The sequence below is a fragment of the Saccoglossus kowalevskii genome, chromosome 8, assembly GCF_978046115.1.
Source record: "Saccoglossus kowalevskii chromosome 8, keSacKowa6.1, whole genome shotgun sequence".
NCBI classification, from domain to species: domain Eukaryota; kingdom Metazoa; phylum Hemichordata; class Enteropneusta; family Harrimaniidae; genus Saccoglossus; species Saccoglossus kowalevskii.
In genome coordinates this window covers 9,594,380-9,609,105 of record NC_140648.1, presented here as the reverse complement: position 1 = coordinate 9,609,105, position 14,726 = coordinate 9,594,380, and the positions used below count along the sequence as shown (strand labels likewise).

Genomic DNA, 14,726 nt, shown 5'->3' with positions numbered 1-14,726 from the left:
GAGAAGACACATTTGGCGCGAAGCAAGTCAAAAATCAGAATTTTTTTCAGATTTTACCACCTAACCAGTATGAAGGTGTGACCTGCCTGCCAAGTTTGAATGAAATCGGCCCAGCCGAGAAAATCACAGAAGAATTAATATGTGAAGACACAGAAAATCATTTACACACACACACACAGACAAAAGTGATTTAAAGAGCAATCCTATTGGAGTGGATCGCCAATAATGCATACTGTTCATGATAAACTATTTTCAAAAAGTTGTAGTAATTTATACCCCAAGATAATGGTATCTTCCAAAACCTGTTCAACTCCACTGATGAGAAGAACTCACGTAATTGCTTTGAAAGCAACGTTGCTATCTGGCTAACATGTTTGCTCGCAAAAGCACCGAAACACTACGTAGTAGCATATATGTATGAGGGATTGAGCCACAAATCCTGATAAATCAACTTTTTAAAAATCAGTAGCTGTAAATGATACAATCATAGACATGGATTTGGAAAGAAATAAACAAATTAAAATGAAACAAAGTTTATCAGAAGACTTACAGGTGCTGGAGAGTATGGAGTTCCTTGAGAACCTGATGATTTCTTGTGAAGATGATCTTTCAATCCCTCAATAGATTTCAAGAGAATACTAGATCTGACTTGGTGGTAGACATTAATAAAATCTAGACTGCGACCTTGTGTCAGTAACCATTTACCAATGACAGCTAACTCCTCCATCGTTCTCTCTGCATGTGGCAATGTTTATTTTAGTTCATATGAACACAATAGAAACAGTTATGGGCATGGTAACTGTAAGACTGGTTTGATTCAAAGCATTCCAAATAGAGCCAAGTAGTTTGTTTGATCTGTGATCATGGATGAAACCATGAAATGTGAAATCCCAACAGTTACTGGTGAGCCACTTGGGCAAGTAGTGTGTCTGGTCTGTGCAACAGGTGGTCATGGTAAAAGCCATGAAATGTGAAATCCAACCAGTTACTTGTGAGCCATTTGGGTAAGTAGTGTGTCTGATCTGTGGAACAGGTGGTCACGGTAAAAGCCATGAAATGTGAAGTCCAACCAGTTACTGATGAGCCATAAGGGCAAGTAGTGTGTCTGGTCTGTGAAACAGGTGGTCATGGTAATGGCCATGAAATGTGAAATCCCACCAGTTACTTGTGAGCCATTTGGGCAAATAGTGTGTCTGGTCTGTGCAACAGGTGGTCATGGTAAAAGCCATGAAATGTGAAATCCAACCAGTTACTTGTGAGCCATTTGGGCAAATAGTGTGTCTGGTCTGTGCAACAGGTGGTCATGGTAATGGCCATGAAATATGAAATCCCACCAGTTACTGGTGAGCCACTTGGGCAAGTAGTGTGTCTGGTCTGTGCAACAGGTGGTCATGGTAAAAGCCATGAAATGTGAAATCCAACCAGTTACTTGTGAGCCATTTGGGCAAATAGTGTGTCTGGTCTGTGCAACAGCTGGTCATGGTAAAAGCCATGAAATGTGAAATCCCACCAGTTACTGGTGAGCCATTTGGGTAAGTAGTGTGTCTGATCTGTGGAACAGGTGGTCACGGTAAAAGCCATGAAATGTGAAATCCAACCAGTTACTGATGAGTCATAAGGGCAGGTAGTGTGTCTGGTCTGTGCAACAGGTGATCATGGTAAAAGCCATGAAATGTGAAATCCCACCAGTTACTAGTGAGCCACTTGGGCAAGTAGTGTGTCTGGTCTGTGCAAAAGGTGGTCATGGTAAAAGCCATGAAATGTGAAATCCCACCAGTTACTGGTGAGCCACTTGGGCAAGTAGTGTGTCTGGTCTGTGCAACAGGTGGTCATGGTAAAAGCCATGAAATGTGAAATCCCACAAGTTACTAGTGAGCCACTTGGGCAAGTAGTGTGTATGGTCTGTGCAACAGGTGGTCATGGTAAAAGCCATGAAATGTGAAATCCCACCAGTTACTGGTGAGCCACTTGGGCAAATAGTGTGTCTGGTCTGTGCAACAGGTGATCATGGTAAGTAAATGTGGGAATTCTACTGCAAAATGTCACATTTATAAAACTAACAAATGCAAGTTAAATTGAAGACATAAAACAGAATAGTGCATTCCTGCATTAAAACAAAAACATTACAAGAGAAATTATAGTTATCTTAACTTCTTGAGAAACAAATGAGTTTAGCTTTACTGAAACTGTTTATCAAGTTGACTTGAAGTCATTCAGAACAGACATCATGTCTGGGGAGATAATCATCAAAGAAAGATGTCATTGTGCATAATCCAAAATACCATGGCAACTATGTACATGATACAGTTCAAATTTGGTTTGAAGTCAACATGCAAATATTTTTGTAGGAATTATAAAACATCAACATGTATGTTAAAATGAAATAATTTCAAGGTCAAAATAAGTTTTTATTGGTTTTCCACTCAAACATGTTTCCATTAAATTAAATGTCTATATTTTCTAAGCTTTTACAGAGAGAACCAAATAGTGCACCAAATAGACACGATTGAAACCAGATGTTATTTGATTCCAATTCTGTTATTTCAAGCTGTGTCAACCACCAATAATTCACACCTTGTATTCACTCCTTGTATAACTTGTTTCCAAACTCTCTCAGTATCAATTGGCTATGATTTTAAAATTTAGATATTGTCAGAAACTATCTCTGTTTTATAGTAGCTTCTTCAACTTAAAAATTGGAACATGCCCATCCCTGACATAATTCCCACACAGCATGTACTAAATGATACACTGTATATCAATGACTATTCAATGTCTGTAAGAAATACCGATACATTGTATATCATGGCAAATTATTAGTTTGAAAAAAATATTTGCATAATTTTACAAATATAGTTGGGTCATTATTACTTAATTTGCATATTTCGAATATATAATTTAGCTAGCTTTGCAAACAGCCTCCTTATAAAATAGTTTGTATATTTTGTTTGTCTGATGAATACAGTACTATAGTGCCACTTTTTACCCCAATAACAAATATCAGAATTTATTTACAACTGATTTACAGACAGTAAAGCTATACCAGTGAAATAAATAAACCACTCAACATTGCAATAAAATAGTGTGAAGTCATTAAACACTGTGCAATCAAGAGGCCACCACAGATTTCAATTCATGCCTAGACAACACAGAGAAACCAAGAATAAAATGTGCAATTATAAACTGACCTGGTAAATGTTCTAAAGCAAAAGGTATGTCATCACCAGAGGATAATTCTAGATTAAAGGAAAGAATTAAAGGAAGAAATTATCATGCTAAAGTTGAATCAATCCAGTACAAGAGAGTACACATTCTAACCCCATGACATGACCATGGGCAGTACAGGGAAGGATTGAATAGTTTACATTCACACTGCTGTTAGTAAGGAAAGAAATCAACCAGTGAGAATGTATTTCTATCATACAATACAATAACTATTCTTACAATACAATACAATACAATACAATACAATACAATACAATACAATACAATACAATACAATACAGTAACATATTCTCAATACACAATACAGTAATGTATTCTCACCTTACAATACAGAAATGTATTTTCACCTTAAAATACAGTAATGTTTTCTCACCATACAATACAGTAACATGTTCTTACCATACAATACACTAACGTATTCTCACCATACAATACAGTAATGTATTCTCACCTTACAATACAGTAATGTATTCTCACCTTACAATACAGTAATGTATTCTCACCTTACAATACAGTAATGAATTCTCACCTTATAATACAGTAATGAATTCTCACCTTATAATACAGTAACGTATTCTCACCTTACAATACAGTAATGTACTTTCACCATACAATATAGTAATGTATTCTCACCATAAAATACAGTAACAAATTCTCACCATGCAATACAGTAATGTATTCTCACCATACAATACACTAATGTATTCTTACCATACAATACACTAATGTATTCTTACCATACAATACACTAATGTATTCTTACCATGCATTACAGTAATGTATTTTCACCATACAATACACTAATGTATTTTCACCATACAATACACTAATGTATTCTCACCATACAATACAGTAACATATTCTGACCATACAATACAGTAACGTGTTCTCACCATACAATACAGTAACATATTCTTACCATACAATACACTAATGTATTCTTACCATACAATACACTAATGTATTCTTACCATACAATACACTAATGTATTCTTACCATACAATACACTAATGTATTCTTACCGTGCATTACAGTAATGTATTCTCACCATACAATACACTAATGTATTTTCACCATACAATACACTAATGTATTCTCACAATAAAATACAGTAACATATTCTGACCATACAATACAGTAACATATTCTTACCATACAATACACTAATGTATTCTTACCATACAATACACTAATGTATTCTTACCATACAATACACTAATGTATTCTTACCATACAATACACTAATGTATTCTTACCATACAATACACTAATGTATTCTTACCATGCATTACAGTAATGTATTCTCACCATACAATACACTAATGTATTTTCACCATACAATACACTAATGTATTCTCACAATAAAATACAGTAACATATTCTGACCATACAATACAGTAACGTATTCTCACCATACAATACAGTAACATATTCTGACCATACAATACAGTAACGTATTCTTACCATACAATACACTAATGTATTCTTACCATGCATTACAGTAATGTATTCTCACCATACAATACACAAATGTATTTTCACCATACAATACACTAATGTATTCTCACAATACAATACAGTAACATATTCTGACCATACAATACAGTAACTTATTCTCACCATACAATACACTAATATTCTTACCACACAATACAGTAACATATTCACACCATATAATGCAGTAACATATTCTCACCATACAATACACTAATGTATTTTTACCATACAATACACTAATGTATGCCATACAGTAATGTATTCTCCCCATGCCATACAGTAACTTATTCTCACAATGCAATACAGTAAAATATTCTCACAATGCAATACAGTGATGTGATTGTATTTTCTGTATACAATACAGTAATGTATGTTCAACATACAATAAAATAATAGTGTATTGTAAACATAATACAGGGATGATATCATTCTCAACAGTTCTGCCAATGAGGATTCAGTACACTAATTGATTAATAATTGTGTTTCTACATTAATATTAGCTCTGGATTTCCTGGCTTTGGTTCGGTTTTGGCTTTTGATGCACTACACCTACCCCAACAACCCTCATTACAATAATTCCACACACAGTAACTATGCAAATTCATCATTTCTCTACTAATATCTACTTATACCATAGTTACTATGTTTATGTACATCTCTAAACCTAACTGGGATTTAATAATTATTTTCCAAGGTCAATACAAATAATTTATCGTTTCCACACAATGTATATTCAATGGTGCCATCTTTATTTATTCTTCATTTTTGTGGTCAAAATGACGTCATTAGCAGCTTCAAATGCAAATGATCAAACTAAGTGATTTAAAATGATGATGACAGAGTATTTTGTTTGATTTTACACTCTCAATAATAATATTTTTATTGAGCATAGAATATAACAAGATATATGTCATGCCTTTACATGGCACTGATGGTATAGGTGGGGGCGTGTCAAAAGTCAAAATCATCAAAATATACTCCAAACCAAAGCCACAGAATACAGGGCAACATGAACACAAGTGTAGGTGAGAATCATATGTTTCTCACTAAAAAATAATGAAAATAAAAACTGTTTGAAAGAAGCCAGAATTCACACAATCCTTCCCAGTAGAGGTTGTATTTTATTCACAGTTGTGATAACAATTATTAAAGTGTTCATTTTCGTTTGCCAATGAAAAATCATAATAATTTGAATAAATTTGATAAAGTATACATTCAGGGATTATTTGTTAGCATTGGCTGCACTTCAAATGTACAGTACATTTCAAAAACAGAAGTATACTTAAAAACAGAATAAAAGAAATGTAAGAATGGTTTTATCTAATTACAATTAAAGTGACATCACTCCATGTAATATACCAGTAGAGACTGTTGGCACTGGTTTCTTAATTAGTGTCATGTAACATACCTTCATCAGTCCCTAACATATCTAATATAGAGACTGGTAGCACTGTTTTCTTAATTAGTGTCATGTAACATACCTTCATCAGTCCCTAACATATCTAATATAGAGACTGGTGGCACTGGTTTCTTAATTAGTGTCATGTAACATACCTTCATCAGTCCCTAACATATCTAATATAGAGACTGTTGGCACTGGTTTCTTAATTAGTGTCATGTAACATACCTTCATCAGTCCCTAACATATCTAATATAGAGACTGGTGACACTGGTTTCTTAATTAGTGTCATGTAACATACCTTCATCAGTCCCTAACATATCTAATATAGAGACTGGTGGCACTGGTTTCTTAATTAGTGTCATGTAACATACCTTCATCAGTCCCTAACATATCTAATATAGAGACTGGTGGCACTGGTTTCTTAATTAGTGTCATGTAACATACCTTCATCAGTCCCTAACATATCTAATATAGAGACTGGTAGCACTGGTTTCTTAATTAGTGTCATGTGACATACCTTCATCAGTCCCTAACATATCTAATATAGAGACTGTTGGCACTGGTTTCTTAATTAGTGTCATGTAACATACCTTCATCAGTCCCTAACATGTCTAATATAGAGACTGGTGGCACTGGTTTCTTAATTAGTGTCATGTAACATACCTTCATCAGTCCCTAACATATCTAATATAGAGACTGGTGACACTGGTTTCTTAATTAGTGTCATGTAACATACCTTCATCAGTCCCTAACATATCTAATATAGAGACTGTTGGCACTGTTTTCTTAATTAGTGTTATGTAACATACCTTCATCAGTCCCTAACATATCTAATATAGAGACTGGTGACACTGGTTTCTTAATTAGTGTCATGTAACATACCTTCATCAGTCCCTAACATATCTAATATAGAGACTGGTGGCATTGGTTTCTTAATTAGTGTCATGAAACATACCTTCATCAGTCCCTAACATATCTAATATAGAGACTGGTGACACTGGTTTCTTAATTAGTGTCATGTAACATACCTTCATCAGTCCCTAACATATCTAATATAGAGACTGTTGGCACTGTTTTCTTAATTAGTGTCATGTAACATACCTTCATCAGTCCCTAACATATCTAATATAGAGACTGGTGACACTGGTTTCTTAATTAGTGTCATGTAACATACCTTCATCAGTCCCTAACATATCTAATATAGAGACTGGTGGCATTGGTTTCTTAATTAGTGTCATGTAACATACCTTCATCAGTCCCTAACATATCTAATATAGAGACTGGTGGCACTGGTTTCTTAATTAGTGTCATGTAACATACCTTCATCAGTCCCTAACATATCTAATATAGAGACTGGTGGCACTGGTTTCTTAATTAGTGTCATGTAACATACCTTCATCAGTCCCTAACATATCTAATATAGAGACTGGTAGCACTGGTTTCTTAATTAGTGTCATGTAACATACCTTCATCAGTCCCTAACATATCTAATATAGAGACTGTTGGCACTGGTTTCTTAATTAATGTCATGTAACATACCTTCATCAGTCCCTAACATATCTAATATAGAGACTGGTGGCACTGGTTTCTTAATTAGTGTCATGTAACATACCTTCATCAGTCCCTAACATATCTAATATAGAGACTGGTGACACTGGTTTCTTAATTAGTGTCATGTAACATACCTTCATCAGTCCCTAACATATCTAATATAGAGACTGGCGGCACTGGTTTACTGTGTCTGGTTAGTAATGTACGAAATTCCCTCTCCAAGCCTTCTTTACCAGTCTCAAAGAGAGACATCTAGAATAAAATAAAAACTTGTTATTATCATTATCACCAAAGTTATATTTAATGTATATAGGCTTATCGTATGGGTGGTTACTGTCAGTGAGATGAATCAATGAGACTGGGTTGTTATATCTTGTGTCATAATTATATAGTTTGATAGGCAAGATAAATTTATTGGTACATCTCATTTTCAACACATTAAAAAAGAAAAAACATAATTTCACCAAAAATAGCATGCATATTCAAATTCATATTCAAAGATTATTGAATTGTACATATAGAACTCACCGCTGTATGTAACTCTGGACTACTAGGATTATTCTCTTTAAAGAAAGCTACAGCATCCTCGACCCTTGCCATACACTCTATATACTTCTGTATATTACCACTAGGACTATATTCAAAAGAAAAAAAGAATGGAAAGGTGCAATACAATACATGCTGAAAATTCAGATGGTAAGTAATTGAATGAGGTGTATTAAAGAGGTTCAGCCCAAATTAAAGATTATATGTAATGTTCATTAAGTTTTCATTATTATGGGTTCATGTCATCAGGATACTGAAAATGAAACAAAATTTGTGTCACTTGACAATTAGCAAGATACAGGAATCTAAAATGTCATAAAAAATTGGTCAAAACTAGCACTTTTACACTGGTTTCTATGGTGATGCTATTTATTCATATCTCAAAATTTTGCTCAATACCATGGGATAACAAAGTGATATATTATTATTGACATAAATTCTAATATTGGGAAAGCTTTTCAAAAAATTTACATATAATTATTAAAGTGGGTACGGTAACAGTTTCCAGGGTGATACTATTTTTTTTTCAATATACAATAGGAAGTTAATTCCCATAATGCATTGTGCAGTAACATACTCAGTAGTACAAACTTGAATACGACGGAAACTACCCGAAAATGTCTGTCCCTCCTGATGGTGATAAATTTGAATACTAAAGTCGGAGAAATAAAAATCAATTTATTCAAATAAACAAAATATATTAATTATACATTAATGGAACATTATTTGACCACATATTTATTTTGCACTTTTTATTAATTAATTAATTAATTAATTACACTTTAACAATTTGACAGGGCCAAAAGTTTTCAAATTTAATTATAAATAACAAAATTTCAAATAATTTTGATTCAAAGTTCCATAGCCTCTATTTATATTTGGCTAAAGTAATAACATTTGAGGAAACAACACTATGTCTTTGTATCAATTGTGAACAAAAATATGTCAAGACATTTTCAAGAAATGGTTATGAACAAAATAAAATAAAACCAACAGTGCCACCATATTCAAATCTTGTGATTTTTTTTAAACAAAAACTGACACCAACCAGTTAAAGTTCATCAAAAAACAGAAACTGAAGAGAATATGCAATCCATTATGTCTTTGCTTTGTATAAAACAAATTCATTGAAATCGTATCTGAGAAAATGGTAGGATATACATAAAAATAAACCCTGCAATGACTAATGTCAACATGTCACATTTGAATAAAACTAAGACATGCCTGAGACATGTTATTTTGATCATTGACTCACATTTGTCATTTACTTAACCACATGTGCTACTAATAGAGCAAATACAGTGCATGTATACCATCTCTGTATCAAACTTTGAACAAAATCAGAACAGGAAGATGAACAGATGGACGTAGCCTGACACACAGGTTCATGTTTCGGCCTATGTCCAACAAAGACAATCCTGCATACATATTTAGTAAATAAATGACAGTTTATGGATTTGACCCACTCTATTATTTCTCAGGATATAAAAGAATACCCTACAATAAATGAATACCTGTGAAGCCCAACATAAGTGATAATCATGGAAGAGCATCCCATCACTAGTTTACAATCAACCACCTACTCACCCTTTTCCTAATGGTCCCTTCCACAACCACCTACTCACCCTTCCCTGATAGTCCCTTCCACAACCACCTACTCAACCTTCCCTAATAGTCCCTTCCACAACCACCTACTAACCCTACCCTAATAGTCCCTTCCACAACCACCTACTCAACCTTCCCTAATAGTCCCTTCCACAACCACCTACTCAACCTTCCCTAATAGTCCCTTCCACAACCACCTACTCACCCTTCCCTGATAGTCCCTTCCACAACCACATACTCACCCTTCCCTGATAGTCCCTTCCACAACCACCTACTCACCCTTCCCTGATAGTCCCTTCCACAACCACCTACTCACCCTTCCCTGATAGTCCCTTCCACAACCACCTACTCAACCTACCCTAATAGTCCCTTCCACAACCACCTACTCACCCTTCCCTGATAGTCCCTTCCACAACCACCTACTCAACCTTCCCTGATAGTCCCTTCCACAACCACCTACTCACCCTACCCTAATAGTCCCTTCCACAACCACCTACTCACCCTACCCTAATAGTCCCTTCCACAATTACCTACTAACCCTACCCTAATAGTCCCTTCCACAATTACCTACTCACCCTACCCTAATAGTCCCTTCCACAACCACCTACTCACCCTACCCTAATAGTCCCTTCCACAACCACCTACTCACCCTACCCCAATAGTCCCTTCCACAACCACCTACTCACCCTTCCCTGATAGTCCCTTCCACAACCACCTACTCACCCTTCTCTGATAGTCCCTTCCACGACCACCTACTCACTACCCTAATAGTCCCTTCCACAATTACCTACTCACCCTTCCCTGATAGTCCCTTCCACAACCACCTACTAACCCTTCCCTGATAGTCCCTTCCACAACCACCTACTCACCCTACCCCAATAGTCCCTTCCACAACCACCTACTCACCCTTCCCTGATAGTCGCTTCCACAACCACCTACTCACCCTACCGTAATAGTCCCTTCCACAATTACCTACTCACCCTTCCCTAATAGTCCCTTCCACAACCACCGACTCACCCTACCCTAATAGTCCCTTCCACAACCACCTACTCACCCTACCCCAATAGTCCCTCCCACAACCACCTACTCACCCTTCCCTGATTGTCGCTTCCACAACCACCTACTCACCCTACCCTAATAGTCCCTTCCACAATTACCTACTCACCCTTCCCTAATAGTCCCTTCCACAACCACCGACTCACCCTACCCTACCCTAATAGTCCCTTCCACAACCACCTACTCACCCTACCCCAATAGTCCCTCCCACAACCACCTACTCACCCTTCCCTGATTGTCGCTTCCACAACCACCTACTCACCCTACCCTAATAGTCCCTTCCACAATTACCTACTAACCCTACCCTAATAGTCCCTTCCACAACCACCTACTCACCCTACCCTAATAGTCCCTTCCACAATTACCTACTAACCCTACCCTAATAGTCCCTTCCACAACCACCTACTCACCCTACCCTAATAGTCCCTTCCACAATTACCTACTAACCCTACCCTAATAGTCCCTTCCACAACCACATACTCACCCTGCCCTAATAGTCCCTTCCACAACCACCTACTCACCTTTCTCTGATAGTCCCTTCCACAACCACCTACTCACCTTTCTCTGATAGTCCCTTCCACAACCACCTACTCACCCTACCCTAATAGTCCCTTCCACAATTACCAACTCACCATTTCCTATTAGTCCCTTCCACAACAACCTACTCACCCTTCTCTGATAGTCCCTTCCACAACCACCTACTCACCCTACCCTAATAGTCCCTTCCACAATTACCTACTCACCCTACCCTAATAGTCCCTTCCACAATTACCTACTCACCCTTCCCTAATAGTCCCTTCCACAACCACCTACTCACCCTACCCCAATAGTCCCCTTCCACAACCACCTACTCACCCTTCCCTAATAGTCCCTTCCACAACAACCTACTCACCCTTCTCTGATAGTCCCTTCCACAACCACCTACTCACCCTACCCTAATAGTCCCTTCCACAATTACCTACTCACCGTTCCCTATTAGTCCCTTCCACAACAACCTACTCACCCTTCTCTGATAGTCCCTTCCACAACCACCTACTCACCCTACCCTAATAGTCCCTTCCACAATTACCTACTCACCCTTCCCTAATAGTCCCTTCCACAACCACCTCCTCACCCTACCACAATAGTCCCTTCCACAACCACCTACTAACCCTTCCCTAATAGTCCCTTCCACAACAACCTACTCACCCTTCTCTGATAGTCCCTTCCACTTCTCTGGCAACATCATAATAATTGATGACATGGTCAAATGATGACAGAGTTTTTTCGACATCTTGAATCATGGTTAAAAAATGTAACTATTCGGTATTCAGAATATGGCAAGACAATAATCTCCATATATTATAATACAATAATTTGTTATTATCTCATGGCAATTATTGACCAGTATTTAAAGCACCAAGTCATACAAGTCTGATTATTATTGCAAATAAATTAATAATCATAAACTGAACATTATTGTACATAACTGTCCCTGAGGAGACTGGGTGGTTACTGTCAGTGAGATGAGTCAATGAGACTGGTGGTTACTGTCAGTGAGATGAGTCAATGAGACTGGGTGGTTACTGTCAGTGAGATGAGTCAATGAGACTGGGTGGTTACTGTCAGTGAGATGAGTCAATGAGACTGGGTGGTTACTGTCAGTGAGATGAGTCAATGAGACTGGTGGTTACTGTTAGTGAGATGAGTCAATGAGACTGGTGGTTACTGTCAGTGAGATGAGTCAATGAGACTGGGTGGTTGCTGTCAGTGGGATGAGCCAATGAGATTGGTGGTTACTGTTAGTGAGATGAGTCAATGAGACTGGTGGTTACTGTCAGTGAGACGAATCAATGAGACTAGGTGGTTACTGTCAGTGAGATGAGTCAATGAGACTAGGTGGTTACTGTCAGTGAGATGAGACAATGAGACTGGGTGTATCCACAATTCATCTATGGAATAGATAACAAAGGATACTTTCTTGTAATTGTTGAAGATTAATTGTTTCTCTGTGAACAGGAATAATGGTAGCTTCCAATTTTTGTAGACGGTTTTCAAATGAAGTTAGAATAGATACCTGAAGACAAAAACATGAAATTAAGATTCAACTTTCATTATTTTGAAATTAAGGCTTAATTATGGGTTTATATTCACTAGTTAGAGGCAGTTTCAATATTATATTGTATGTTGAAACCCTGCTTAATACTGGAAATGTTTCAGATGTACATAACTTTCTGTGAAATATACTAAGATCTACCACATATAACGACTGCAGACAAGATTGTGACTTGTTACATTGTGCTAAAGATACTTACCATATTATTTGTCAACTGATTGCTTTTATTGAGACTCTCTTTCAAGATATTCAAATTACTTGATTCCTAATAAAAGAGAAGGAAAAATAGAAAAAATTAAAGTGAAACATTGTAAAAATGAGGAAAGTCATGGCATGAGAAAATGATGTTAGTGTAAATGGCTTATGTGAATGACATATCACTGAAGGCTGCCAACTGCAGCCAAAATTCTGGTCCTTCAACATCCAGGAACTGACACCAGTCCGACTTGATAATCCTGAACCAAGTACAGTACCCCTATTATCATCATCAAAAAATCAGCCTGGTTTGTAGTTACAAGCTCATTCAAGCCTGTAGCACATAACCATAACAAACTCAGCTGTAGACTGTGAATACAATGCCACGCAGATCTATGGATACAGTTGATCTCGGCCAGATTCTAACTCGGCCAGATAAAAATATTCGAGCTCGGTCAGTTGTAATTGCCGAAGTGTGAAGTGGTCAGTGACACAAGTTTACAAAAAATAAAGAAACTATATGCCACACAACACACTCAGCAACGCTACTGTTCTCTGACATGTTGTTGATTTCAATAATTCCCGTGACTTTTTACAAAAAGTTTACAAAAGGATATTGGCAATACATGGAAACACATGGCTCTGCTATGTAAGAACAACACAAATAATGCGGGTCGCCCATGTATCGCACAGTATTTTTTTACTGTGAAATGACACAGCACTGCCGCATCACTGATATCAACAACATCCTTCAGTATTTTATTTTTTACTGTGATATGCCTGAAATCAACAACCCTCACAGACCATAAAACCCACACAAACCGGCCGACTTCAACTACTGGCCGAGTTGTACAGCCGGCCGAGCTCGGCAGACACCCAGATCTAGTGGGTCATTTTTTTGCGACCGACATCAGGAGACTGTTTGTCATGTATTCATCACGTTTCATAAATATGTGCATTTTCAACATTAATAATTTGATATTCGAAAATGACTAGCAGATCCTCGAAATTGAATAATTGGATACGAATATAATATATGTTGATCTCATGTTAATGCCCCGCCCCCATTGACGACTTAGAATTGTAATGGCTCCCAGCAAAACGTCGTGCAAAAGACTTGAACGGCGCGATATTACATCACAGTGCCAAAATGACTCCATGCCATCTCCCAGTGATGTAGATATAAGCCGGTAGCCGGTCAAAACGACCGCCTACTCTGGTGAAAATACCGGCTATTTTTTCATTATAAAACAACAAATTAAAAATTTCTAAAAATATATTCTGTATACACGGAATCGTAGCGTATTTAATACTTTTAACAGTTTTAAAAAACGAATTCACGCATTCAAAGCTACAACAGTCTTTTTGCAAAGCGACACGAGGAAATCTGCAGACGTTCGCTGAAAATGTAACGTACTTCAGGGTTTGACGTTGTGCGTACCCGACGCACGAAGGCTTTCGGCGTTGTTCGGATATGTTAATTACATTCACATGTGCACGACGTCATTATTACCTCCATTCTGACCAACGTGACCTCTGGTTTTCTAAGGCTT

At 37.0% G+C, this 14,726-nt stretch overlaps 1 protein-coding gene across 2 annotated transcripts in view; it reads right to left on the bottom strand.

Annotated features, from left to right (window-relative positions):
• The window catches only part of LOC102804837 (exocyst complex component 7-like), a 53,549-nt gene that overhangs the window by 35,263 nt on the left and 3,560 nt on the right, over nt 1-14,726 (bottom strand). Inside the window, exons 2-8 of one of the 2 annotated variants that reach the window (XM_085502147.1) lie at nt 13,178-13,243; nt 12,840-12,939; nt 12,072-12,156; nt 8,205-8,310; nt 7,811-7,928; nt 3,189-3,236; nt 551-735 (exon numbers count right to left, since the gene is read on the bottom strand). In XM_085502147.1, the coding sequence (XP_085358273.1) occupies nt 551-735; nt 3,189-3,236; nt 7,811-7,928; nt 8,205-8,310; nt 12,072-12,156; nt 12,840-12,939; nt 13,178-13,243 (708 nt within the window). The remainder of the gene's footprint in view (nt 1-550; nt 736-3,188; nt 3,237-7,810; nt 7,929-8,204; nt 8,311-12,071; nt 12,157-12,839; nt 12,940-13,177; nt 13,244-14,726) is intronic. The other variant, XM_085502148.1, reaches the window with a different exon arrangement.